At 39.8% G+C, this 27,875-nt stretch overlaps 1 protein-coding gene across 5 annotated transcripts in view; it reads right to left on the reverse strand.

The window, feature by feature from the left end:
- LOC137631179 (required for meiotic nuclear division protein 1 homolog) overlaps positions 1-27,875 on the reverse strand; it is a 136,178-nt gene that overhangs the window by 98,656 nt on the left and 9,647 nt on the right. For 2 of the 5 annotated variants that reach the window (XM_068362904.1, XM_068362901.1), the window contains exons 3-5: positions 17,169-17,276; positions 11,510-11,768; positions 4,790-5,009 (exon numbers count right to left, since the gene is read on the reverse strand). In XM_068362904.1, the coding sequence (XP_068219005.1) occupies positions 4,790-5,009; positions 11,510-11,768; positions 17,169-17,276 (587 nt within the window). The remainder of the gene's footprint in view (positions 1-4,789; positions 5,010-11,509; positions 11,769-17,168; positions 17,277-27,875) is intronic. The other 3 variants (XM_068362905.1, XM_068362906.1, XM_068362903.1) reach the window with 3 other exon arrangements.

A 27,875-nucleotide genomic window follows, 5' to 3' on the forward strand; every position in this document is an offset into this window, starting at 1 on the left:
CACCCGATACCATAGAGGGAAAACGTCTGTTCGTTGGTCAAGGCCTCTCGAACCCATAAGTCGTTTGACATTACTTCTCCCCTGGGCTTGGGAGCATGTAAGAGGTCCCGGACTAGGTGAACGACAGGCACGAACAGACGAACCCTCGGACGCAACACTGTAACACTTTGCGCATATCACTTTATCACTTCGATTTTCTGTTTTGCACTTATTTCACTGAAATCGAAACTTTTACTGATTTCTACCTGAAACACGCAATTCTACCCTTCATTAAAAGGTAGTAATTGCGAAATCAGTCGTATAATGCAAGCTCATTAATACCAGCAAAAAACAGAAAACATATTTTAAGATAAAAAAATCAGTGGCTGGGAAAGAGACTAAACACTAGTTCATATAACTACGTTTTCAATCTCTCACCGCACATAGCCTGGGGACGAGAATAAAAAACTAAAACGTTTTATCCTTCCTCCCCGTACAGCGACTAGGGACGAGAGTAACTCGAGAACAACGTTACCCGCTTGAACGGAACGTTTTCTCTCCTCTCTCTCCCTCCGTCTCTATCTCTCTCTCTCTTTCTCTCTTGATTTCGCACCTAAGAGAAGAGCCCAATTATATTTCGTCAAAAAAACATGTTATTTGACTAAAGGAAAAAACTGAAAGGTTTTTCAATTAAAAAGTTCCTTTAAAATAGAATTTAAAACATTTAAGCTAAGAAAGAATGAACAAAACGTCAGAATCGATTTACTCTTACTGCAAAGTGAAACCGTGATACACTCTCTCTCTATCGTAACGATAGAGCGCATGTTGAACGTCCTGAACGTCAACAACTGCGTAGCATAAATAAACTAAACGTTAGTTCATCTTTGAAAACAGTACGAAGACTATCAAAGAAATTCTTTCATAAAATATTACATTTAAAAAGTTTTAAATCCTTAGCTCTTTAAAAGCTAATTACGATATAAAGGGCTCAACGTTGATTAACTTCGGTTTCCAAGTTAGGACCGCCTACTCTCAGGAAAGGTCTATATAAACAAAACATTAAAATTATTTTTATATGTTTATAATAAATGGAAAGTTAATCGAAGAGGCCTAATAAAGGCGGAGAGATATAAAATATATAGAGGAAAATCTATAACGTGATATAATTACTAAAAGCCTAAACACACTTCCGTCTAAGGGAAGGGTCGGCCATTTAAAAGTGAAAGAAAGTCCATACTCTCTTTGTCACCATAATTTAATCTATCCAAAACGAGTTCAAGATTTAAGATGAAGATAAAACACCTGCATAGCGAAAGCTCAAAACTAGAATAAAGTACTTCACCAATTAGTTGTGAAAAAACTCCAGTTTAGCAACAGCGAGTAAGTACGTCTTGTCGATAGCTCGACAGAGAGAAAATTGAGTCTTTGTTTACATTGAGTACTGGGTATCTGGACGACAGATGGCGCTGTTGGGCACACCCGCAACCTGTGTAGCGATCGCTGGCGAGTTTTTACCGTAGAGTTGTCTGTCGGGCAACAGAGTTGCAGCTATATAATCACCGGCTAAGTTAAATATTGAAAAATAGAAGTTTTTTTTTAAACCCTTCTTACTATTAAATTACTCATGATGTTATTATTGGTAATAACATCTCTACTAGTATCACAATGAAACTCTAGTTTTACAAAAAGTAGAAAATTAATAAGACTCATTTTTTCATTGATTCATCAAGGGAAATTTGAAGATGGGGCTATTGGACCCTCATCATACCAAAATTACTACAGTATTAGGATGTATATAATTGCCATGTCCAATGTTCAAAGATGGTCAGATAGTCTAACAATGATAACACTATTATCATCATTAAAGGGATGGAAATTTACCAGCCCCATGAGTCAAATTTAACTTGCACAGAGCTGGCCCAAATAAATTTGGGGGATAAAATATTTCCATTATATTCAATGTTATAGATAAAAGATAAATTAGAAATTGAAACCTATGATAAATAGATATTCAAATTTTATCTATTAAGCCTGTGTCCTCAAAAACAATTATGATGTAAGGATATCAGTATTGAATGCCTCCATCACATGCCTTCTGAATGTCAAAAATATGGCTACTGTTATTTGCTTTCTTCGAAAACCTCTACATATATAATTTTCGAAGTGTGAGAGAGAGTCCAAGGTATATCACTCTGATTGTGGGCCAAATTGTGAGGCTGATAAAATGTGTTATGACATGAACACCAATTCAGTCCATAATTTACACGCCCTTGTTAAATACACGACACCAACAAGGTGTTCGCGCGAGGGTTGTAACCTCTGCATTCCATGCTTTTATCTTTCTCTAGTATATTTGGAAGATTTATATTAGAAAAGTGTAAAGAAGGACCCTTTTCACCGGCAGTCACAGGTCTCTCCCCAGAAATAGATTTTTCCTTCGTCAAAATCCCTTTTTCGTGGTAATTTGCAAACATAGTCAGTGAAATTGGTCTGTAATTGTTTGAGTTACAGGGTTCTTTTCCTGGCTTCACTATTGGTATGACTATTGAAGGGAGGTTCAGAGAAATAAACTGAATTTAAATCTAATTTTGTTTTCATTTTTATACTTATCTGACTTTCATATATGCCTATTCATCTTCCCACTGGCCAGTAATTTCAAGAGGCTATTGAACTAAATTTGATTTTGAGATAGAGACAAATTAGATAAGCATACCCACGCTCAAGTATTGCCATAAACTGCCATACAATATTAATACTACTATAGTCAATTTTTTCTAGAAAGGCAGATTTACACTGACTCGCAGGGGTGCCCTTTTAGCTAAAAAAAAAAAAAAAAAAAAAAAAAAAAAAAAAAAAAAAAAGTTTCCTATTAGCTGATTGGTCAGAAGTATTTTTGTCTGAATACCATACCATAATTGTTTTCAAACAATTACCAAGTAATGTGAATCAAAACTTATTTACTAACCTAAATTTAACCCTCAGAGGTCACATTGAAATATTTGTGTGGTTTAGCCCACAATTGCGAATTACATTAAATTCCTTAGTTTCAATCTTAATTTTAGTATTCTTTTACATAAATGTTTTTCTGCCAGAATAAAAGAACCGTATTTTTATTGAGATTTACATTAAATGCCCTAGTATTAATATTCATTTTAGTTTTCTTTAGTAACCTGCTTTAATATAATCCCTTTATTCCATGTTTTTTTTTTCTATTTTTGGTGCCAAATGTAAATAGACAAAAGTATCGGTGTCATTTAATTTAGAACAAAAATAACTGCGCCAAGATATTGTGGACAAAAAAGGCCGCACCTTAAAAATTTTGAAACGATAGTCCTAGATAGTTCTTATCAGGGATATATTGTTAGAATGACACCATTTAAAATAAAACTACTTGTCCTTGATACAAAATAATCATAGACTGTCCTTTGGAACCTATAAAAGAAAATCTAGAGTGCTGCAAAAACCCTAGGTTCAAGAATGCGATCAAAATTTCCCAGGCGAATAGAAGCTAAATTGATGGGTTTGGATGAAACACATTTGAAATGGGTTATCTCAGCAGTTTGATTTGCATGGACAATTCTCAGAAATACTGTACTGGCAAAAGGTGGCCCAAATCTGCAGACAATTTCTCTTGTATACAGAACAGGGCAATAAAGTTATTTGTGGTTTATAGAGAACCTGATCTTGATTCACAATGGCTTAATCATAGTAATAAGATGGGAATGTGTAAAGATCTCAAATTTTCCTATAAGTAACAGGATTTTTATCTTTTATACTAAGGAATCCGGAACAAGGGAAAAAAAACACCTTTATTATTGTTTTGCTAACAGAATCTGGTGTTAAATGTTGCAGTGAGTGACTTTGGAGGATTCACATAGATTAATCAAATTTACATTAATTCTTTTGTGGAAAATTCATTTGGTACTTTACCAAATTGATTTTGACCTCCAAAGTTCCTCTGTAAATACAAAGGAAGCAGGATGGACTACCTATTCTAAGAAAAGTTAATATTAACCCTTTTACCCCCAGGCTATTTGGAACTTTCCAACCCTTAACCCCCAGGGGTTATTTTTTTTTTCAAGCACATTTTGCAATGTATTTTTTTTAAATTGCTCTAACAGCCTTAATTTTCATCATAGAGAGGTCAGGTTGGTCCCATTCTCTTGGAAAATGCCTGAAGTTTCTCCAAAAATTATAAAAGATATGCAAAAAAATGTAAATAGCAGTGTTTTGCAAGGACGTACCGGTACGTCCATGGGGGTAAAGGGATGAGTTTTGTGAAACGTACCAGTACGTCCTTTGGGGGTAAAAGGAACACACTGTTACTCAGTTTGGTGATAAGGAATAGGAAGAAGCATGCATGATTGTATATACTGTACAAATGAAATGTTAATCAGTTCCTTTAAATCTACCACTGTTAAATGGATGGAACAGGCTTACATATTGCTAACATAATGTACCTGAATAAAATAATTTTCAGAATTTTTGCCAAATTACTTGAAGGTAGATCATGGCTATGAGAGAAATCCACAGTATGACTAAAGTACAGTAGCTAAAAGAGAGAGAGAACTACAATTCATTACAATAATGCAAAATTAGGTAATAAGAGGAAGAGCAAGAAAATCAATACATAGTAAAAGAGAAAGTGAATAATAAATACAAAAGCATACAACTGACATAAACTACATAATCTTAATGAATAAAGATGAGACATATGAGCATACTATGCCACTTAAAATCAGTCACTAACCCCCTTGCGGTGCCAGGGGCAAGAGTTTATCCTTACTACAAACACAAATGCAATACTTACGCAGTATCAGAGTAGGTGTAGGTGAGAACTTCACTTTCCTCTTCAATAACATCTTTCTTGTAACTCCCTTTCTCATATTTTTTCAAGAAGAGCAGCACATTTGCACATTCAAGCTCTGTGATATTCCAGAATACGGCAGATCCTTCACGGAAGAAATAAATCTCACGATTCTCTGATCCTACGCGATAAGTAGCAACCATATGCAAAACGTCATGAGCATCTACAAAAAGAAAATTGGAAATTACTAAATATAAAAATGTCAAATGCAATTTTGCTGTACACTATAATCTTTTATAATTTTCTTTTGTCTCAAAGATAAAAACCAAACAATCTATAGCAAAAATTTTCCTGATAAGAATTGCAGAGAAGCCAATTCCTAAATCACAAATAATAGTCATGCATATCCAGTTATACTTTCCTATAGTTTGCAGTCTACCCCCACCTGCTGTTCTTTGTCACTTCAATGATTTGTGTGCCAAACTTAAAGTCGTACTAATCTGTTGGTTGTTCCAAGATAGCTGGCCAGTCATAACACTCTTAACAGAGTATTTTTGTTGCTTAATAAACATTATTAAGTCATTTGTTTGAAGAAATTACTTGCACTACACTAAAAAACAATCAACTCATGGTTGAATCAGTAGAACTTCAAAAGTTCAAAGTTGGAGCAAATGCTTTTTTGTTGACCAGGCGGACATGAGTCTTTTTATAGTTTATTTATGACATATTTGTTTTAGATGTTGTTAATAGTTTATTTATGACATGTCTGTTTTGACGTTGTTACTTATTTTAGAATGATTTATTTTTAATTTGTTCTCTTCATTTATTTATTTCCTTATTTCCTTTCCTCACTGGGCTATTTTTCCCTGTTGGAGCCCCTGGGCTTATAGCATCTTGCTTTTCCAACTAGGGTTGTAGCTTGGATAGTAATAATAATAATAATAATAACAATGTACAGAATGTTTACCTTTCCAAAAACCTAAAAAGTAGGTGTTGTTTGACTGGAAGGGATGGAGGGGGATATATGGACCATCAAATACATCTTACTCGCAAAAATTTTGCTTCTATCGAGTAGCTTAGAGTAAACATAGTGAGGATACCATACCTCAATCTCTTTTGATGTATAGCCATGATGTATTTTCATGACTGAATGTAATATGAATTGTCATGTGAAGATTGACCTACAGTATATTGCATTTTGATTTTTTAAATAGATAAGTGTAACTATGATTATATTTGTTTGCAATGGACAGTTCTGAATTAAACTTCTGCTCTTTCTCTGGGGATGCTTATAGTTTTCCATGGCTAGTTCCTCTCACTATTGGAAATTTTTTGTTTGAGTGACTTGCAAACTGTTTACTTCCAAGCTCTTAGATTTTCAAATCTCAACACATAAAAGTTTCAAAATAAATAACAAAAGTTACTCCTTGTCTAAGACTATACAGTGAACCCTCGTTTATCGCGGTAGATAGGTTCCAGACGCGGCCACGATAGGTGAAAATCCGCGAAGTAGTGACACCATATTTACCTATTCATTCAACATGTATATTCATTCAGACTTTTAAAACCTTCCCTTGTACGTAGTACTGTTAACAAACTACCCTTTAATGTATAGAACACTTAATGCATGTACTACAGTACCCTAAACTAAAACAGGCACAAATATTAAAGGCGATTTTATATCATGCGTTTCCTAAACACGCTAAAAAGCACGATAAAAAATGGCAACCAATGTTTTGTTTAAATTTATCTCTGATCATAATAAAGAAACAAACAGGAGGTAGAGCTTTGCTTATTACCCAGACATATTTCCCATATTATTCCCTTAGAACTACATCACATCTTCCTACTTTAGATATATATATATATATATATATATATATATATATATATATATATATATATATATATATATACCGTATATACTCGTGTAATATTCGACTTCGTGTAATGTTCGACCCCCCTATTTTACCTTCAAAATCATGAATTCATCATATACCTCATGTAATGTTCGAGTCTTGATTTTGGCAGTAGGCTAGAGGTCTTTTATCTCCAGCATACCATAATTACCAACAAAGTAAGGGTTATGCCTAAGTGCGACAAACAAATGTATAAAACAAATCGGAACACCTAAATACTAACATCTGTTTACAATAACAATTGAGTATTCAACGTACATTTTCTAGCGAACACTTTAGTTGCAAACAGCCGATTATCATCACCGCCTAATAGCTTTCAAAAACAAGCAAACACTACAAGTAGCAAACAAAATTAGTTCATCGTTTTGAGTAACAAATTACCATTACCGGTAATTGCAGGTAATTACCGTAATTATAATTACCCGTTATGCTAATCATTTTTTTTCCTCACAATATATATGAATAAGAATTTACTCATAACCCATCAAGATGTCTACCAAGAAATATAAAAAGATTACTGCAAAATTCAAGCTTCAAGTTATTGCAGCCGCTGTCCACTGAAACGACAAACAACATTCAAGCTGTAAAAATGTTTGGAGTTACCGAAACTAGCGTTCGAACTTGGAGAAAAAAAATGTGGATTCAATTAAGAAAAATTTTTGCGGTTTATTATTAATATCAATTAATATACCATAACAAGTAAAATAAAATGAGCCTAATTTTTTCATTAACCATATCACGTTATAAAATACGCAACCCGACAGTTTGCTAGCTTCATACCTGCTGCGTTATGGTAAAGTCATTACTCGTAGCGGAAAAAAACTATTTATGATGGTTTAGGAAATAAAATCCATGCTAATAATATGCCTGGTGTTAAATGAACATGGTTAGTACTGCATATATAGGCCTAGCCTATGTTTACCTACCGGGGTAGGTAGCATAGCCTAGGGTAATGTTCGCGTAGGCCTAGCTTACGTTTACCTACCGGTAGGCCAGAAATTTTTACTTTTTCAAATATATATCTCGTGTAATGTTCGACCCTTACTTTTTTAACTGAAAAATAGGCCTTCAAAAATTGAACATTACACGAGTATATACGGTACATATATATGTATATATATATATATATATATATATATATATATATATATATATATATATATATATATATATATATATATATATATATATATATATATATATATATATGTGTGTGTGTGTGTATATATATATATATATATTTATATGTATACACATATACATACCTACATATATACATACATACATATATACATAAATACATGCATACATATATATATATATATACAGTATGTTACAGTATATATATGGGTTATGGAAAAAATCCGCGAAGTGGTGAATCCGCGATGGTCGAACCGCGAAGTAGCGAGGGTTCACTGTAATGCTCTTATTTTTAATGTCTCTGCTGCTTATTTTATTTCTTAAATCAAACTATTACAATACACTTTTCTAGAGTACAAAGACATGTTATTCCTTCACAAGTCACTTAAAATATTTTTGGCCACAACCAAAAAGCATTATATTTCAACACCGTCCCCTTATTTCAATGTATTTTATCCAATTTTGTAAGAATGCAATCCTCCTGTTGATGATGAAGTAGCACCAAACTTAGATCCGGAAGTGACAGGAACGGATGCGATGTCCCAGGACTGGAACAAGTGGTCTCACATCTACCTATTTCCACCATTCAACCTCATAATAAAAGTCCTGAACAAATTGCGGACTTTCAAGGGAACAGCAGCTCTAGTGGCTACTAAGTGGCCCAAGAGCAATTGGTATCCTCTTGTTCTGGAACTAAAACCTCTCCAGGTCCCTCTACCATCTCCAGTGCTGTCCCAGGATGCTCAACAGAAGACTGTCTTCGATTCCTCCTGGATAACAAAATCCCTTCAGCTCATGATTTTATCGCCCTAGCGGCTCAAAGAAAGTTCGGAGTTGCAAAGATGAGAATTGACTTCATAGAAGAATACAGGTCAAACACCCAGAAATGACAATATTTGTCTTCCTAGAAAAAATGGGTTGTATTCGTGAAAAGTCATTAGCCCTCTTCTATTTACATGGGCTTCTGTATTTCTTTCTTTATTTCATTACATGATCAATGTCTGGCCTCTACAACTATTGCCTCAAGTACGTCGGTACTAACTAGACCTATTTTTTACGCTTTTGATATTGAACTCAATAGCAAGCTGTTCAATAAGAACCCAAAGGCTTGTGTCAAACTGAAACCTAATGCTCCTCCCAAGGCTATTTCATGGTAATTGGATAAGGTCCTGCACTTTGCCTCTTCGATAGATAACGCCTCTACCTCTCTGAGGGATCTTACTTAAAAGTATATGTTTTTGCTTGTTATGGCTTCTGGTGCTAGAGTCAGTGAGAATATGGCCATTTCAAGGGATGATGGCCACATTGAATTCTCAGAATCGGGGAAGTAAATCTTTACCCAGATCCTGCATTCTTGGTGAAAAATGAACTTCCCACAAAATTCTGGGGGTCCTGGACAATTGTTCCACTACAGGAGAATCCTTCTCTGTGCCCCGTGGAGTGCCCTCAGGCCTACCTGTTAAAGAGCCGGGCCTTTAAAGGCGGTCAAATTTTTAAAGGGGAGACAACAGGATCTAATTTTTCATCAGAAGGGCTGCCCCTAATAGTATACCATAGGGTCATGACCCTAAAAAAGTTGCCTGTTCCTTAAATATTTTCCAATCTCTGTCCTTTCCAGGCTTACAGGCATGCACAGGATGGAAGTCTTCAAGAGTGTTCTTCAAACATTACTTGCGTCAGTTGGAAGAGATTAAGCACTTCGTGGTGGCTGCTGGTAGTGTGATTAAACCAGCTTCTTAAGTGTTGTGCATGGACTCTTATGGACTGTATAGGTGGAATTCTCATTCTACATTGTGCATGGGGATTAATGTTCTTCTTTTCATTATAATTGTAAAAAGTCAAAGGTGATATTTTCCTATGTCATGAGTGTTACTATTTTACTACTCTGTTACATAATTTTGGGATTTGAAAACTTGGTATTCTTTATATATCTACTGTATATAATGTTGCATTGATTACCGTTACATTTATGAATCTTTGAAAACATTAAAAGACTACTGTTCCTTTGGCATTTGCTTTCATTGGACCTAACTGTACAAAATAAAAGCAGTGTACCTCTATTTTTTAACCCTCCTTTTATAGACTTCGATCTTTTCATCTACTAAAGACTAAGATCTTATTCACAGTGAGTAGGACTGTGATACTGATTTCCTTTGCTCCTATTTTTTACAAACATATCGCTTGCGCTCACAGCTTGGTACCATAGTTACCAAAGCTTAGGGAAGTATGGTGATGTCTATGAGGTTTAAAGGGTTAAACTCTCCTCGCCACAACTGAGAATAATAATTCTCTGGTACACTTCCATCAGGACGACATGGCTCGAGCCCAAAAACGGATTATGACATAGTAAAAGTATATTTTTAGGTGCAATAGCCATGCTGTCCTGATGGCCCACCCCATTACTTTTCATCCCCTCCCAATTCTCAGCATGAGGCCTTGCATCATACGATGGCTGCTCCTGGAATGGTTCTACAGGAAACGTGTTAGTTGTAGCACACTGGGATAGGGAGTTGTAACGGCTCTCTCGCCCACGTATCCAATCGTATCCTATATCCTTCGAGACAAGGTCAACTCTATTAGGGGAAGGATAGCTGTGGATTGTTTTAAACGCATCCCTGTTGAATATACAATATCTCTCTGGATATTCGCTCCAGAGGTTAGAACTCTGTGATACCTCTACAGATAAAATTCTCTGGTATATCACTTGCAGAAATATCCCCAGTAGAAAGCTGCCATCTGAGGAACTTCCATCCGGACGACATGGCTATCTCACCAAAAATAGAAATTTTCAATATCAAAATCCATTTTTTTCATGATTATTTTGCGTCTAGACAATGAAAATTAAGAAAAAAAATCATAAAAAAATGAGAAAATAAAAATTCTGTCACAGAATTATTCAGTTTACAAAGAGGTTTTTATGGTATGATTGTCAATACAATTTCTGTCACACAAGTGGAGAAAAAGCTACCTAATTTTTTTTCAAATCGTGAATTTTGCTAATAAAGCAAAAAATGTTTGATCAAATGACATTAAATTTTTATATGATAAAGGTTTATATATGTCTAAAATATATATAGAAATTGTGTATTTTGAATCATCATCCTCCCACACCTATTGGCACAAAAGGCCTCAGTTAGATTTCGCCAGTCATCTCTATCTTGAGCTTTTAATTCAATACTTCTCCAATTCATCATCTACTTTGCACTTCACAGTCCTCAGCCATGTAGGTCTGAGTCTTCCAACTCTACTAGTGCCTTGTGGAGCCCAGCTGAACGTTTAGTAAACTAATCTCTTGGGGAGTGCGAAGAGCATACCCAAACCATCTCCATCTACCCTTCATCATGATCTCATCCACATATGGCCCTCGAGTAATCTCTCTTATAGTTTTATGTCTAATCCTATCCTGCCATTTAAATCCCAATATCCTTCTGAGTGCTTTATCGAGAGAGAGAGAGAGAGAGAGAGAGAGAGAGAGAGAGAGAGAGAGAGAGAGAGAGAGAGAGAGATAGAGATACTATGGAAGTTTACTGTACCTAAGGATATTTTTTTTACAGTTAAAGGCTAAACGCAGTAATAAATAATCTCTTGGCACCATACTCATTAAAGGATAAGGCTTTTTGATAAAATAAATAAATATGTATATACAAAGAAATACATATAATACCTGGCACTGCTGTGGATGAGTTCTGAAGAGCACTACTGCCTGTAAAAGCTACACTCTGATGTTTGGCAGAAAAGTTATAAGAGGCTTGTTGTGCGGAGCCTTTTGCTGCCTTGCCCGATGTGCCATGCACTGGACTGTCTTCAAAAACATTACCTGGGTTTATAGCAGCAACCGTGTAGAGACCTTGTTGAGTTAGACCTTCTAACAGACCATCTAAATCATATTCATCAGCTGTTGCGTATGCCGTAACTTGCCAATCCTGGAAAGAGAAACTTTACAATGTATTTATCTCCCTTTGTATCAATTTAATATTCAAGAGCTAATAAATTATTTCTATATTTTGCAAAACACTGGAAATGACTTTGGTATTTTCAGTTAATCTTTACAGTAAGACCAAAGATTCAGTCGATTTCAATTGTACTCTACACCTAGATAAGCAAGACCACCTGAAGCTTTAATAAACTGTATACAATCTCTTTTGAAAAAATGATTGTCCTTTGCTCCCTTTTATCTAACATCTCTATATTGAACAAATATCCACCTTTATAAATAATCAAGTTAAACTCAACAATGATTCACTTAACTAGCTATCTGTTGTACACATTAGCTCCTTCTTCTGTTTGGATTTAAATGCTCATTACAACCCTTACAAAATTTTGCCCACATTGCATGGAACAAAATCTCTCAAGAATTTTCAGTAAAATGTTGAACTTGGATATTTGCTGTCAAGTATAAACTCTTATTTTATTCTTAAAGCTGTTTCACATTAATTTAAACCCTTTCCTATTACAGTAGACCCCCGGCATACGGCGTCCCCAGCTTACGTTTTTTTCACGTTACGGTGTGGAATACGATTTTTTTTCGTCCCCTCGTTACGACATTTTCCCCACCTTACGGCATCGAATTCCGAAACTCAAATTTGGCGGTTTCTACGCGTACGACTGTGCGAGTCAGTAGCTTACCACCACGCTCATACGTCACTGCATACGTCACTAAGAAGCTGGTCTGCTATTGGTCGGCGTCACGGCGTCACTAAGATGCCGATACACTATTGGCCGAAAATCCTCCCACAATGCTTGAGAGAGATGCTGCCTCTCTCTCTCTTTATCATACGCGCGCTCAGTTCAGAATCTCATGTACGTTTCGTAAAGACTTGATCTCGTGCGAGTGCTTGCGATATTGTTATTTTTTGAGCATTTTAGTGCTTAATTATAACTTTAATTCGTTAGCCATGGGTCCCAAGATTGCTAGTGATGTTAAAGGCAGAAGTAAGAAGATGATAACTATGGAAACGAAGCTGGAGATCATAAAGAAATATGAAGAAGGTATGCGCATCGTTACCCTCGCTAATACGTACAGCCGTAACCAATCTACGATTGGTACAATTATTAAGAATAAGGAAGCCATTAAAGCAAGTAAGTCTTCTAAAGGCATGACTGTCCTTGCCAGTGGAAGGACCTCAATCAACGATGAGATGGAGAGACTCCTTCTTCTGTGGATTAAAGAGAAGGAAATCGCTGGTGATACACTCACGCAATCGGTAATTTTGCACAAGGCGAGCGCCATCTTTGCCGATCTCGTGGAAGCTCAGAGAGACGGCGGAGGCGAAGGAACGTCACAACAAGCCCCCCAAGAGTTAAGGCTTCTCATGGGTGGTTTGATCGGTTTAGGAAGAGGACTGGTATTCACTCAGTCGTCAGGCATGGAGAGGCGGCCAGTTCTGACAAGAAAGCAGCAGAAGAATTCCTCAAGAAGTTTGAGAACGTAATTTCCAGAGAAGGCTACATTCCTCAGCAAATTTTTAACTGCGATGAAACTGGCCTTTACTGGAAGAAAATGCCCTGCCGTACATATATCACAGCTGAAGAAAGGAAACTTCCTGGCCATAAACCAATGAAGGACAGAATAACGCTAGCATTCTGTCCTTTGGGGGTAAAAGGGTTAAAAATTAAGCCCCTACTGGTATACCACTCAGAAAATCCTCGTGCCTTCAAGGCACAAAATATCACGAAGGAGAGGCTCTCGGTATTTTGGAAGTCTAATGCTAAGGCCTGGGTCACGAGGACCATATTTATTGAGTGGATAAACGTCTGCTTCGGTCCTGCTGTAAAGAACTATTTAGAAGAGAACGATCTTCCTCTGATATGTCTCCTGGTGCTGGACAATGCCCCTGCTCACCCTCCTGGCCTCGAGGACATCATTTATCCTGCCTTCTCCTTCATTAAGGTTCTCTATCTGCCACCAAACACCACCCCTCTCCTCCAGCCTATGGACCAGCAAGTGATTGCAAACTTCAAGAAGCTTTACACGAAGCATCTGTTCAGAAGATGCTTCGAAGTGACTGAAAGCACTCAACTCACCCTCCGTGAATTTTGGAGGGGGCATTTTGACATCGTTCAATGCCTGAATATGATCGACACAGCTTGGAATGAGGTTTCACGGCACACCTTGAACTCCTCATGGAAGAAACTGTGGCCAGCTGTTGTAGCAGAACGAGACTTTGAAGGTTTCGATCCCTCAACTGAAGACGAGGCCGTTGATGATCCTGCCCCTGAGGGTGATGTTGAGGAAATAATTTCAATCGGGAGGTCCATGGGGCTTGTTGTCGATGAGGCTGACGTCCATAACCTTATCGAGCAGCACAGGGAGCAGCTTACGACTGAAGACTTAAAGGAGTTAGAGGCAATGCAGTTGACGATCATTCAAGAAGAGCACAGCTCTAGTGGAGGCGAGGACAGGGGGGAGACTGATGAAACGACATCGTCAGAAATAAGGGAAGCTATCGCTTGGTATGAAAACCTTACTTGTTTCATTGAAAAGAAACACCCAGAAAAACTTCACACAAGTCGTCTCATGCAGTGTTAATGATAAGTATATGAGTCATTTTAGGAATATGTTGAGGAATCGTCAGAAACAGGCTTCTTTGGATATATATTTCTCCAAAAGAGAAATGTCAGAAAGCAAAGACGATAATAGTGATTCTATCAAAAAAGCTAAAAAAAGAGTAATTTTTTGAAGTTCTTAAAAAAAATAATAAAAAAAAATTTCAAGACAAAAATAATAAAAAAAAGCATTTTTAATTTTAAGTGTTTATTAGTAAGAATAAATTTATTATTAAGTGTACATAAAATAATTAGCATTGATACGTTTTTATATCTACCGTCTACTCCCCCCTCTGCCTCCACCCACTACCAGCTCAAGTCACGTCACTCCAAAGGTAAATAAGATTTAATTTTTCCTTTACAGTACTGTACAGTAAATAATTTTTATTTATAATGTTATTTAATTATATACTGTACAGTACTGTACGGTACATGTATATTATATATAAGTATACTGTAGTACAGTGCTTACTATACTACTGTATTGTATTGTGTTACATTCTAATTTTCAATGTTTTTACCATGGGTTTTTCATGCATCAACTATTCTATTGCCCGCCATACGACATTTTCACCATACGATACCAACTCCGGAACGGATTAATGTCGTATGGCGGGGGCCTACTGTATATTAGGGTTGACCCCTTTCTTCTATTGGATTTTTTGTAATAAGTTTTGTCTGTTGCATATTTTTATGATTGCAGTTTCTCAACACATTCAAGCTAAAAAACAAACCAATGCTTGTTAAAAAGATTCTTTTTCTAATTACACTAACTTTATTTAGTAATGATGATTTACTTTCAAAATTATCTAATTTGCTTTATGAAATCAGAATGTGCAAGACTAATTTTGCTTTTCAAATTATAATTAAATGTTGTTCATATGATGGGACTGGGATTCCAAGAACATGATGTTATATGAAGATCAACTACTGAAATTATATACATCTACTTTAATTTTTCATTAATACTGTACACAAATACACATATAATCAGAGTAAAGGGTTACAGACTCTTTGGTGGGAATAACACCTAATTACCCAACAAGATCGCTTTCTGTACTTCCCTCCAGACAGCACAAGGCTCTTGTACTTCTCCAAAGCCTCCAGGGTTAAAAACCCCTTCAACCTTGTAATGCACTATCCTGTATATCACTCCCTCCGACCACTAGTCAAGCCAGGACACAGCATGGAAAGAGGCCAAGGCCAAAGCCTCTATGACCGTCAAGTCAGAGGCCAAGAAGGATATGCCTTCAGCCTTGAGTCTCCAGTAGGAATTCGTCCATTAGAGCGCAAACTGATGGGTCAACATGCTGAGGTGCAGACATGGCATTTTCAGGTGAATAGATTCTCCCTTACCTGGAGAGCATGGAAGGCAAGATTTTTTTCAACTTGCCTGAACAAAGCAAACTTTCAGATCCATAGATCTGATCATCCACCCGGTCCAGGGCCAACTCGACAAGGTCCGACCAAGGTAACAGTAGTGAGGTCTTCAATCCTTGAAGGGCATCAAGATGACAATCAATTACCGAAGTCCCATCCGCGGGCAGAACCACAACCATTGACATCGAGGGAGGAGGAACACGACCTGGACACCCTTGCACAAGGGTCAGGCAATAAGCACAAAGGTACTGGGTCAGAGATTGGGGTAACACCGAGGATAGGGGCAACTTTTACCCTTACCTTTAAAGACCGTGGGGAGCACAGTTGTCGAACCTTGCATCTTACAGCAGCCGAGTTGGGGGCCACCTTACCAGTCTTACCCTCAACTTTTAATGGAACTCCCTGACTAAAGGAAAACACCATCTCCTTCACCATGGGCATCAATGGGGACACCGGAGATAAAATACACAGGAGGTACCCGAGAAGAGGTAGGCTAAGCTACCTTTCCCTCAAAAAAGTCATGGAGTGACTACCTAACCGACTGAAGCAAGATCAAGCCTTCCTATGATCAAATTCAGCATTAGCAGCCTGCATGGTAAATATCAAGGAGTCTCCTGCCTCTGAAGGAGAGCGACGAACACAAGGGGGTTCCCCACACTCCAGCAAAACCATAAAACTCAGCCGGTGTAGATCCGAGTCCTCCTGATACTTGCACCATACTTCACCAGGACCAATCCAGGGGAGTATGCACAGGCACAACAGCACCCTCTGATGTGACAGAAGCAACACTAGACTTCCATCGGAGTCTTCTTGGGAGTTGCCCTGGCCTACCCAAAACTAACGCTTTACACATTTCCTCCCCTTCACGGCATATGCCTGCCACTGCACCTGAAGCCGCTATCAACACTCAGGACACAGGGATGACTGCGAACAGTCATGCCCCCTACAGGAGGCAAAGAGGGAGTGAGGATCAATAGCAGATTTAGCCATTAACAAGTTGCAACGTATCCCCTTCCCTGCCAAACACAAAATTACTGATTCCACTCCATCACAAATAAACATTCACTTCCTGAAATAAGAGACAGAAATTAGATAATTTAAATTTTAGGAGCTGTCAACATATCCATACATGACAACGGCTGAAATGAAAGTGAGGTTTCTCTGACTGGATAACAGCTCGTTGTTCAACTTTAACGACCAATTGCACCTTGCGCTGAAACGATATTTCTAATTAAAGGACAAGGGTTTGTATGTTGCATAGGAACAAATATGACTGATTCTTTATTAGTGATAAAGTTCCAGAAGATATAGAAAAAAAAGAAAATACTAAGTTCTACACTGATGCAAAACTACTACTGTGTCACAGTTAGGGAAAACAATATAAAAGACAGTCTTACTCTATGCAAAGGCCTATTTGCTTGAATTTCTGGAAGAGCAAAATCTGGATCATAAGTAAGAAACTTGTGACGGGTCACAGGAGCAAAGCCTTCTATCATTTCCCCTTCCTGTAAGACACAGATATTTTACACCTAATCCTGCACTAATACACTAATTCAAAAGCTTACATAAAAGCATGTATTTTAAAGTAAATTCTTAAGCAAGGTAAAGAATATTATTGGTACAGTATTTGTTGTAATTTAGCAATGAAGTTTTCATAGTAATAAAAGGATAAAACATCATTTTTATAATAAAAGTAATCATTTCAATTGTTACCCGGGTTCATAATTTTTACACTCAAAAGCAAGGGCTTTTCATCTACAGCAGATGGCTCCAGTACCCAAATAAATCCAAGCCATATTACAAGTCTACCTTCAGAACAATACTCAAGCAAATGGAAGAGAGGGCTCGACTCCAAAACTCTAAACAGTTCTACATAGAATAAAGAAATAAAAGCAGTATCTGTATAATCCTCCTTTCCAAGGCAAAGTCTAAAAAGACTAGGGCTGATTTAGACTATTACGGATTCAGTAACTCCAAGATATAGTACTACACTTAAGTCATGAACTTTCCATGAGATCTAACTAAAGCAACAACCATAAGAAACAACCCTCGAAGTAATGATTCCAGAAGCCACAGCCCATCCAGAGCAATGGATCAAGAGCAACAACTATAACAATGACTTATAGATTGGAAACTCCGCAAGGAGAGAGTGCCAGAAGCTATGATGCTAGTAGTCAGGTACCAGGAATGGCAAGTACAGGCAACAAGAACCAAGCCTATTGATGGGATAGCCCCATGAGCAAGGACACCAGCAATACCAAAGCAATGGAACTGCCAATTGACAAAATTAGTAAAATTTTCATAGGCTACGAACTATTGAGGGAGTATCTCTGTGTCAGAAGTAACGACACTAGTCTCACACCTCGTATAACAGGCTAGTTATCTAGCGCTATGGTAAAAGCTGGAATGTCTCCTGCTATGACATGAAAAATCATGACACACTCATAGCTCTATACACTGGGCTATGCAAAGAAAGAGGCTACTCAATACTCTAGAAAGATATGTATGCACTTAAACGGTGGAAGCAATGCAGTTGATGGCGACACAAATATAACAAATTCTTAAAGAAAGAGAAAGAGAGAGAGAGAGAGAGAGAGAGAGAGAGAGAGAGAGAGAGAGAGAGAGAGAGAGAGAGAGATCTTCACTATCGTTGCTTATCCTGATGGGAAATTTATGGTTAAAGATAAAGAAAATTCATTTGAATACTTTAATGGTGACTGAGGTAACGGTACGAAAGCAGAGAGGTCATCCAAGGGGGTTGCCTATCTGGTTAAAGGATTCAGGTTTGTGTTGCTAAGAATAATTACAAACTTATTAAGTAATTTGTATTATTTCTGTAAATCTCCCCTGATGTTCATATTGCTTCTTTTCCAGAAGCCCGGTTTAATAACCATTTACTCGTAAATTTTTTTAATTTTCTCACTTTCTTCCAGTTCAATGAATACATGGCCTTAACAAGTGAATGGAACCCACAAGCAGTAAGGGTGAGAAGCCCAGGTTGCAGCTGTTTTTTTTTTTTTTCAAGGTTTTAAAGGCTACTCATGAATGGCAGAGGCAAGAGACAGTGACATTACCTTAGCAAACAGGACAATGCCCTAGAGACTGGCCATACATCATATGATCAGCACCCGAGCCACCTCTCCATCCAAGCTAGGACCAGGGAGGGCCAGGCAATGGCTGCTGATGACTCAGCAGATAAACCTATAGGCTCCCCCAAACCCCAATCTTAGCTCACAAGGATAGTAAGGTTGCAGACACTAAAGGAACTAATGAGTATGAGGGGGACTCAAGCCCCCATCTGCTGATCACCAGGCAGACACAATACCAACCAAGCCACAACAACCCTGTTGAACTAGTCTTCATTCATCTTCGTCAAATGGCTGCACCACACTTAGATTGTTTACGTAATGCACTCAAATATGTCTTGCCCTGGTTTAGTAAGCAATTACTACCTGAAATGTGCACAGGAATCATTTCAGGGAGATCATGATCCACATTCCCTTTATGTAATGTGACGGCGGTAATACTGTGATTTAAATAATTGTTGAGAAGAATGTGTTTCACTCTCGGTATCATCCATGAAAAAATGTTTCACAGGTTACCAATCAAGATACCAGTTCTAAGGAAACTTGCTGTTAGATCAGGGGAGAAACCAAGAAGACTAGGCTAGTTGATTACAGGGATAACAATGATAGTGACATGCCTCCACCTTTCAACAACACACAAGTTCAAGCATCTTTCAATAGAGATGAGCTTCATAAGCTTTTTGACATCATTTACTTCCTCTGTTAAAACTTCAGATGTCCAGTGAAACCTCCTTTAATCTTGGTAATTCTGGTCCTTTACAACCATGGATAAACCTGACCCAACACCCCATAGTCATTCTAATATCAATAGCACTTCATTCAGTAAGGGTTCTGAAAATACACTCGGCTCCTCAGATTCGAAAGCCTCACACGCAGCCTCAAAATCTTTACAAACTTTAGTTCCTTCTGTAGCCGAACCCTTGCAATTTACCAATCCTAGATGCTCTACAGTATAAGACAGCTAGATTGTGAAGCAGAAGACGAGCAGGTTGTACTAATCCTAAAACTCCTACGTTCACTAAAGTAAGGTAGGTGCTTCTCACACTAAAGGTAGTAAAAAGTCTCATATTACCTATCTCAAACAGACTGGAATAGTATTTAGAGTGATCTTTTGGGCTTGAATTGGTCACAATTGTATAATAGTGTTGATCCTGTTGTTCCTTTGAATGAGAATCTAGTCAACATAATTGATAGGCATATCCCTTTTCATGTGCTAAAGTACCGAGTGAACGACAAACCCTGGTTCATTGATGATTGAAGACGTGCTTATTTTTAGAAGCAGGAGACCTATCATCTTTGGAAGGGTAACAGATCAGATTTGACTTGGAAGAATTATACTCGGCTTAGAGCTTTTACTCAGAGTTCATGCTTCAACTGAAAAGGAATACTATTTATAACCATTTCTGGTACAACTCAGGAACATGAGTAGTGGGCTACCCTTAAATCTGCACTCTTTGGTGCAGACGCATCACTTTCTCCTTTATCTAAACCAGATATCTCTGTCACTCACTGTACAAAGGAAAAGCCAACCCTTTTGGCTGATGTGTTTTATAGCAAGCAGAAGGAAAAGACGATCCTGACCCATGGTTATTGGCTGTGGTCAAAGCAGGTTATCAAATACTGTATGTGGTATGAATAACAGGCCTAAGAACACTGATCAAATCTGACTCCAGGCCTTGAAGTTCCAGAATAGGTACGAATGCTTGAAGATCCTCATGAGCATTGTCAACTCCCACGGGAAGCAGAGGAATTAATGAATAAAATATACAGGTTTCAAGATCAGTAACAACATTAAAATAGACATGGCATATATAAAATATGTAGAGAGACTTATGTAAACTATTCAACATAAAACATTTGTTGTAAGTTTGAACTTCTCAAGTTCCAGAGATTCAACTGCCTGATTAGAAAGATCATTTCACAATCTGTTCACCCCTAGAATAAAACTTCTAGAATAAAGTGTAGTGCTGATCCTAATGATGGAGAAGGCAAGACTGTTAGAATTAACTTTATACCTAGTACTGTGTATAGGATAGTACAATCTTGGAAGATCTGAATGAAAAGGATGGTCAGAATTATGAAAAGTCTTATGCAACATGCATAAAGAGCTAACTAAACAACAGTGACAAAGATTAATATCAAGATCAGGAATAAGAAATTTGTTAGACCACAATTTCTTGTACAGCAAATTAAAATTAGTTTCAGCATCTGAAAACCAGACAGGAAAACAATACTTAAAACAAGAAAAAATTATATCAGTAGAACACTTCTCCGGAGTATGAGTGACGTGCATGAACATACTCAAATACACAAAGAGAGATCTACATGTATTGATGACACACAGCTACGTACATCAGTCGTCTAAGATGACATTAGTTAAAGGTAATGCATTCGATATTACACCGTGAGTTGTGCGTGCCGACATTTCTTCCCTCTATGGGACAATTTTCGGCAAGTATTCTGTCCGTACAGTACTGAACACAGGTGTAGAATCAGTACGCAACAATGTTTCTTCCCACTAAGGGACACCTCTCAGCACGTACCCCTTCCCTCTCTCTGCTGAATGATAGAGAAATTATCCAAGAAGTGGGAAAGAAATGCAGTGCCCTTCATCCCAACGCCAATGCGTGCTCCATTCCGTATGAGAGTTGTACGTGCCGATGTATCTTCCCACTATGGGACAACTTTTGGCACTTACATTCCCCAGTATGAGGCTGAGAACAGGTAAGAGGTGCGAGTACACACATACTGAGTACCCATACACCTCCCTAGTGTTGTGTGTGCAGGTATTTCTTCCCACAATGTGACAACTTCTGGCACTCACTCAAAAAGAGAGGATCCTGGTACCACTCTGTCTTTCCTACTGTCAAAGAAACATTAGGAGTCCTGAGTATCAGATCCCTATCGATTAGTCTTCCTGGATTTCTTCGATGCCATCTACTTGTCCTCTGAAAGTAGCAGTGAAGACTCTCACAAAGATGAGTTAGAGGAGGAGGAGGAACTTGAAGTTTGCCTTATACATGGTTGTACAGTCTGATGACAACACTCTCACTGGGGAAATGGCCATGAGAACTCCAGAGACAGCACAACCAGTTAATACATCCTTAGCACCTTTCCTAAAATGGGAAGACTGGAGGCAAGAAGAAAGGCAGCGTCCCTAGGCTCAATACTCGGCAGCAACAAAACTGAAAATTTTGGATGATGGCGATGTGCGGTGTCGTTCAAGAAGATGATCACAATTTAGTACAGTGGAGGAGTAAGAAAAGTAGCGTGTAATCTTGCCGTCTCTTTCTTTGTCCTTGATGAAGGATTAGCCAATACTTATATGAAACTCCTATCAATTGGTATTAAGGGACTAATCATCCAATAAGGGAAAAGGATTAGCAGCAGTCCTATTTTCTTCTGACTGGCAGTTTGTACAAAGTCAGCTAACAGACTACGTGCCTGAGGCCGAGGTAACTTGAGGAACGAACAGATGTTTGTGGAGAAGTTTCCCTCGGTTCAGAAAATGTTAAATAAAGGCTGAATGTGTGTGAAGTTACACCCTCGCATGCTTCTTCATCAGCTATCCTCTGTCAGACTAGGAAGGCGAATGCTTCAAATAAGAATGCCTAATATCATCGTTAGCTTTGCAATAATCAAACATGTGATGCAATCGTACAGAGAGAGAGAGAGAGAGAGAGAGAGAGAGAGAGAGAGAGAGAGAGAGAGAGAGAGAATCGATAATTGTCGCCAGAAATATTACTCTGGGCAATCTCGAACCGAGATGAGTTCGAGGACGAGGGTTATCCAGAGGAGTGACTGGATGCCAACGGTTACAACTACGGTATTCAAGGTCTACTGGATAGACCTGGTAATAATTATGAGTGAGGGCTGCAGAGCACTCGCAATTTCTACCTTGCAGGCGTTAAATCTCCTTAGTCGCGGATTCCTAGTTGTGCTCCATCCTAAATACATGTGCTCCTCGGACACGTCTTGGATTCTGTGAAGCAACTGTCTCTTTAACAGCAGCAGCGCACGGAGATGAGGCGGAGCGAAGCAAGCCACATCTGAGTGACACATCTGGGTGATGCACAGAGTGGTGAGGTGCATCTGGGCGACGAGCAGAGTGGTGAGGTGCATCTGGGCGTCAAGCTGTGAGGCAAGGGGCGTGATGAGCACTGGCGGTAACCCACCTGCTCCAAACCCCTAACAGGCAGAGCGCATGTCACTGATGCCACAAGCGCTACCACCACAAGCTCAGGAGAGGAGGAGTTGTCTGGTGAGATAGGAGAGTTATTCCATGTGCATAGCCAGGAGTACTAGTACATGGTCATGCCTGTGAGCATGTTGAGAGACATGTTGCTCGTTAACACAGAGATCGAAGTTAGAAGCTCGCTTCTCAGATACAACCAAAATGAGTGTCCTTGAAGGAGGGCATGCAGGAGGCATGCTAACACTAATCATGTCTCCTCCATCAGTCTCGTGAATATACTTCCCATTGAGGTGACTGCATTAGGGAAGGCACATGCAAATCCATGGGATCACGTGAAGCTCTGCCATGTTAAGGGCGCTAGAGTGTGAGCGGGCAACATGCTTGCTCATATCAAGAGTGCAAGTGTGAGAAGGGAATGAAGAGTGCACATATCAAGAGCACGCTGAGCACAGACAAGGTTTGGCAAGCAGAGCCTAGCTTGGCTTCCAATTTAGTTGGAAAAGGTTGTACCAGCGATGCAGCACTTTCATCGGTAATCGATGATTCAGAGTCCATACCCTGCACACTCAAAATATATTGCTTGTAAGTGCACACATTGAACAGAAGGATATGGTCTCCCTTCAGGAAGGAGACAAAATTCAAATTGTGCATAACCATAGACATCCCAAGGGCAGCAAACAATCATAAACATGCTGGAAATATAAGAAAATGACAAATTCAGAGAAACGGTAATTTGTAATATTCATAACGATACAAACCTTCAGCTATTTATTTGGGGTATTACTTTCGGCAAAGCTGAAAGGACGAGCCATTAAAATTTAGTGAGGGTTAACTACCCATTCCACTAGTTAGCAGGGGTAGGGGTAGGGGGGACAGCTTTCTACTGCTCCCATTCACACACCAGTGATTTAGCTCACTTTGCTTGGAGGAAGGACTTCAAGGGGGATAGGGCTGGCAGGTAAGAGTATATAAATAGCTAAAGGTTTGTATCGTTAGGAAAAATACAAATTATCTACGAATTTGTCATTTGTTCCGTAACTATTTATTAGGGGTGACTCAACCATTAGGGGGGTGGACATCCATGCAAATCTGGCTTTCTCACTACCCGGGGGCTCCTTATTTTAAATAGGTTTGTATCAAAACTATGGAGTCCCTGCACCTCACTAAACTTTGCTCCACAAGGTCTGCGGCCTACGCATGCTGTGTGTTGATATATTTAGCAGTGTGACTGTCCAGGTAAAAGTTATTCTGAGTTTTTGCCTGAAAAACTGTTGAAACCAAGACTTTCCCAATACCACCTCGCCAGGGTATGGGGACGCAACAGTATCAGCAAGGTTTACTTGAAGTGGTTTGAGGTCAGCTTGTGCAGAGAACCCAGGATGCTGCTTCCCCAAGAGAGGGGAGGATGAAGAAAAGAATAAGAGCCAGTCTAGCCTTTTCATTCTCGCAGACTAAAAGCAGGTGACAGTGCCCTCAATCTTCTGCTACTTGTCCATCCAATAACAATAAAGAGCTTGAGGTATTACACCAGCTGTTGTGCAGCCACCATAGGACCGATAGAGAATGTATCGAGCATCCTGTGGGTCAGGTCTTGCATTTAGTAGGCTGTGAATGTATTCTGTAGTTTCCACACCCCAGCCTGTAGAAACTGAGTCACTGAGAAGGTTTCTCTTGAAGGCCAGGGACGTAGCTACGCCCCTGATATCGAGAGCTTTGGGGCGACGGGAAGGAGGAGGGTCTGGATTCAGGGCATGGTCTATGACCTTACAAATCAAAGCAGAGATGGTGTTCTTGGTGACCGTCCTCTTGTTCCTCCCTGTGTTAACAAAACGTACAGGCACACAAGGACGGGCTGAGGTTGTTCTCTTGTGTTGCAGCCTCAAACTCCTCACTGGGCAGACTTAAGAGATGATCAGGGTCATCTGTTATGGAGCGGAGACTCGAAATCTGGAAGGAGTTGAATCGGTGATCCGCCACTCATGGATTCAGAGTCTTGGCAATAAACTCAGGGACGAAGCTGAATGTTACCTCTCCTCATCCCCTTAAATGGGCGTTGTCGTATGAGAGACCGTGAAGTTCACTGACTCACTTGGCCGAAGCCAAAGCTAATAGGTACACCGTCTTCGAAGTCAGGTGGCGATCTGTTGCCTGGCATAATGGTTCATAGGGAGGTCTTTTCAGATACCTGAGAACTCGAACCACGTTCCACAGGGGAGATCTCACTTCAGATTGAGGACAAGTAAGTTCATAACTCAGTATGAGTAAGGAAAGTTCCAGCGATGAGAAAACGTCCATTCCGTTCAGTCTAAGGGCAAGGCTTAAGGCTGAGCGATAGCCTTTTACCCCCGAGACTAAAAGGCGCATCTCCTCACGCAAATAGACGAGGAACTCCGCTATATTGCTGGAATAGTGGCATCAAGAGGAGAGATAACCCTTCCACAGAAGACTTTCCCCTTTGCCTGGTAGACTGCTGCTGATGATTTCCGCAGGTATCCAGACATCCTGCTCGCAACTTGCTGCAAAAATCCTCTTTGAGTGAGGAGCTAGTGGATAGTCTCCAGGCGTGAAGTTGTAGCGAAGCTACAGCTTTGAGGAATATGTTGGTATGTGGTTGCCTGAGTAGATCGTGTCGTGGAGGGAGTTCTCTTGGAGACTCTGTCAGGAGTTGCAAAAGGTCCGGAAACCATTCTGCTTGATGCCCTATCGGAGATATGAGAGTCATTGGGAGGTTGACTGATGTTCTAGTCTTGTTGAATACCCTCATCATCAGACAGAACTTGGGAAAGGCAGAGACGTCAATGTTGTCCCACCGTTGTTGGAATGTATCTTGCAAAGGAGCCTTGGGGTCTGGGACTGGGGAGCAGTACAAAGGGAGCCTGAAGTTCAGAGCCGTTGCAAAGAGATCCACAGTTGGAGAACCCCTCAAAGTCAGGACTTCGATGGCTACTAGATGATCCAAAGACCACTCGGTACTCACTATCTGAAAAGCTCTGCTCAGGTTGTTAGGGAGCACATTCCTTTTGCTTGGAATGAAGCGTGCTGATAGTGGTATCGAGTGAATCTCGGCCCATCTCAGTATCTCTACTACTAGATGGGATAGGGGCTTCAAAAAACTATCTCCTTGTTTATTGATGTAAGCCACTACTGTGGTGTTGTTGTTCATCACCACCACTGAGTGGCCCACCAGGAACTGTTGGAACTGTTGAAGGGCCAGGAAGACAGCCTTCATCTCTAAGAAATTTACTGTATGTGGAGGTATTCTTCTGGCTCTAACCTGAGACCTGAGGTCGTGTGGTGCAGCACGTGGGACCCCACACTTTTTGAAGCGTCTGAGAACAGCATCAAATGTGGGTGGAGGAAGAGAAGATCCACTCCCTTTCGTAGATTCTCGTCTGACACCCACCATTCGAGGTCCGTCTGTTCCGCTGATCCCATGGAGATCAGGATGTCCGGAGAATCGAAGGACTGATTCCACATGGACTTGAGTCGCCACTGGAGAGATCATATCCTGAGGCTACCGTTGGGAACTAGAAGGCCCAGAGATGAAAAGTGCCCGAGGAGACGTAGCCACATCTAGGCTGGAAGTTCCTCTCGTCTGATAAAGGGTCTTGGGACCTTTCTCAGCCTCATTATCCTGCTGTCTGATGGGAAGGCTTTGTAGAGATTGGTGTCTATTGTCATGCCTAGGTATACCAGTCTCTGCGTAGGAAGCAGGGAGTAAACGGATGCTAATCCTGTGCCCAAGATGACACTAGTGCGAACATTTTGGTGAAGACTTGCGGCGTTGTGGAAAGACCGAAGCACAGCACCTTGAATTGGTATTTCCTGTTGTCTAGGCTGAATCTTAAGTACTTCCTTGAAGATGGATGGATTTGGATCTGGAAGTATGTGTCCATTAGGTCCACTGTGCAAATGAAGTCCTGGGTCTTACCGCTTGTCTGACCATGCTGAACGGAGTTTGCTTAACAAACTTGTTCAGAGCTGAGAGGTCGATGACTGGTCTCAAGCCTCCAGACGCCTTTTTCACAAGAAAGAGTCGACTGAAGAAGCCTGGAGACCCGTTGAGGACCTCCTGGAGAGCGCCCTTCTTCAACAGGGTCTGGACTTCTGCCCAGAGGGCTAGCCCCTTTGGTGATCCCATCGCAAAGGAATCTATTGACACTGGATTCCTCATCAGGAGAGGGAGAGCAGTTGAGAACGGGATGCGATTCCCTGAACGAATCACGGAGACTGTCCAGGGTTCGGCCCCAAGTTGTATCCACCTGTCCTAGCAACTTTGAAGGCATGCCCCCACAGGAGGAAAAGCGGGAGGAGTGCCTATCCTAGCCTTTCTGGCCTCGGCCGAACCCTCTAGGGAATTTTCCTCCCCTGAAGGACTTCCCTTTCCTCTCCTTGGTCGGAGAGGGCTTTTCAGACACCACTGTCTTCACTGCTGTCTTGTTCGTCGAGGTCTTAGCTGGACAGTACTGCTGAGGAGCAGGTGGTTTATAGGGCTTGGATGTCAAAGTCCTATGGAGGAGGGAGTCCTGGTGAGACTTCCTCCATCTCTCAGCAGCTTGTTCCACATCCTTTAGCTTGAAAAGAGAGGAGTTCCTGAGCCTATTGATCTCGGCATTAGGGAACTGCTGATGTAATCTCTCTGACACAGCATCTCGACATTTCAGGATGGTGTTTGCCCATAAGCTCGAGACTTGATGGCCGAGAAACTAGATGGTACGAGTGCCTGGGAGAAAGAGAGTTTCCATAGCTTTCCATGTACGTTCCTTGGAACAATCCTCGGTTCGCACCAGGATTCCCTGGGCCCCCAACCAAAGATCAAGCCA

This window comes from Palaemon carinicauda, chromosome 39 (assembly GCF_036898095.1).
Source record: "Palaemon carinicauda isolate YSFRI2023 chromosome 39, ASM3689809v2, whole genome shotgun sequence".
Lineage (NCBI taxonomy): Eukaryota > Metazoa > Arthropoda > Malacostraca > Decapoda > Palaemonidae > Palaemon > Palaemon carinicauda.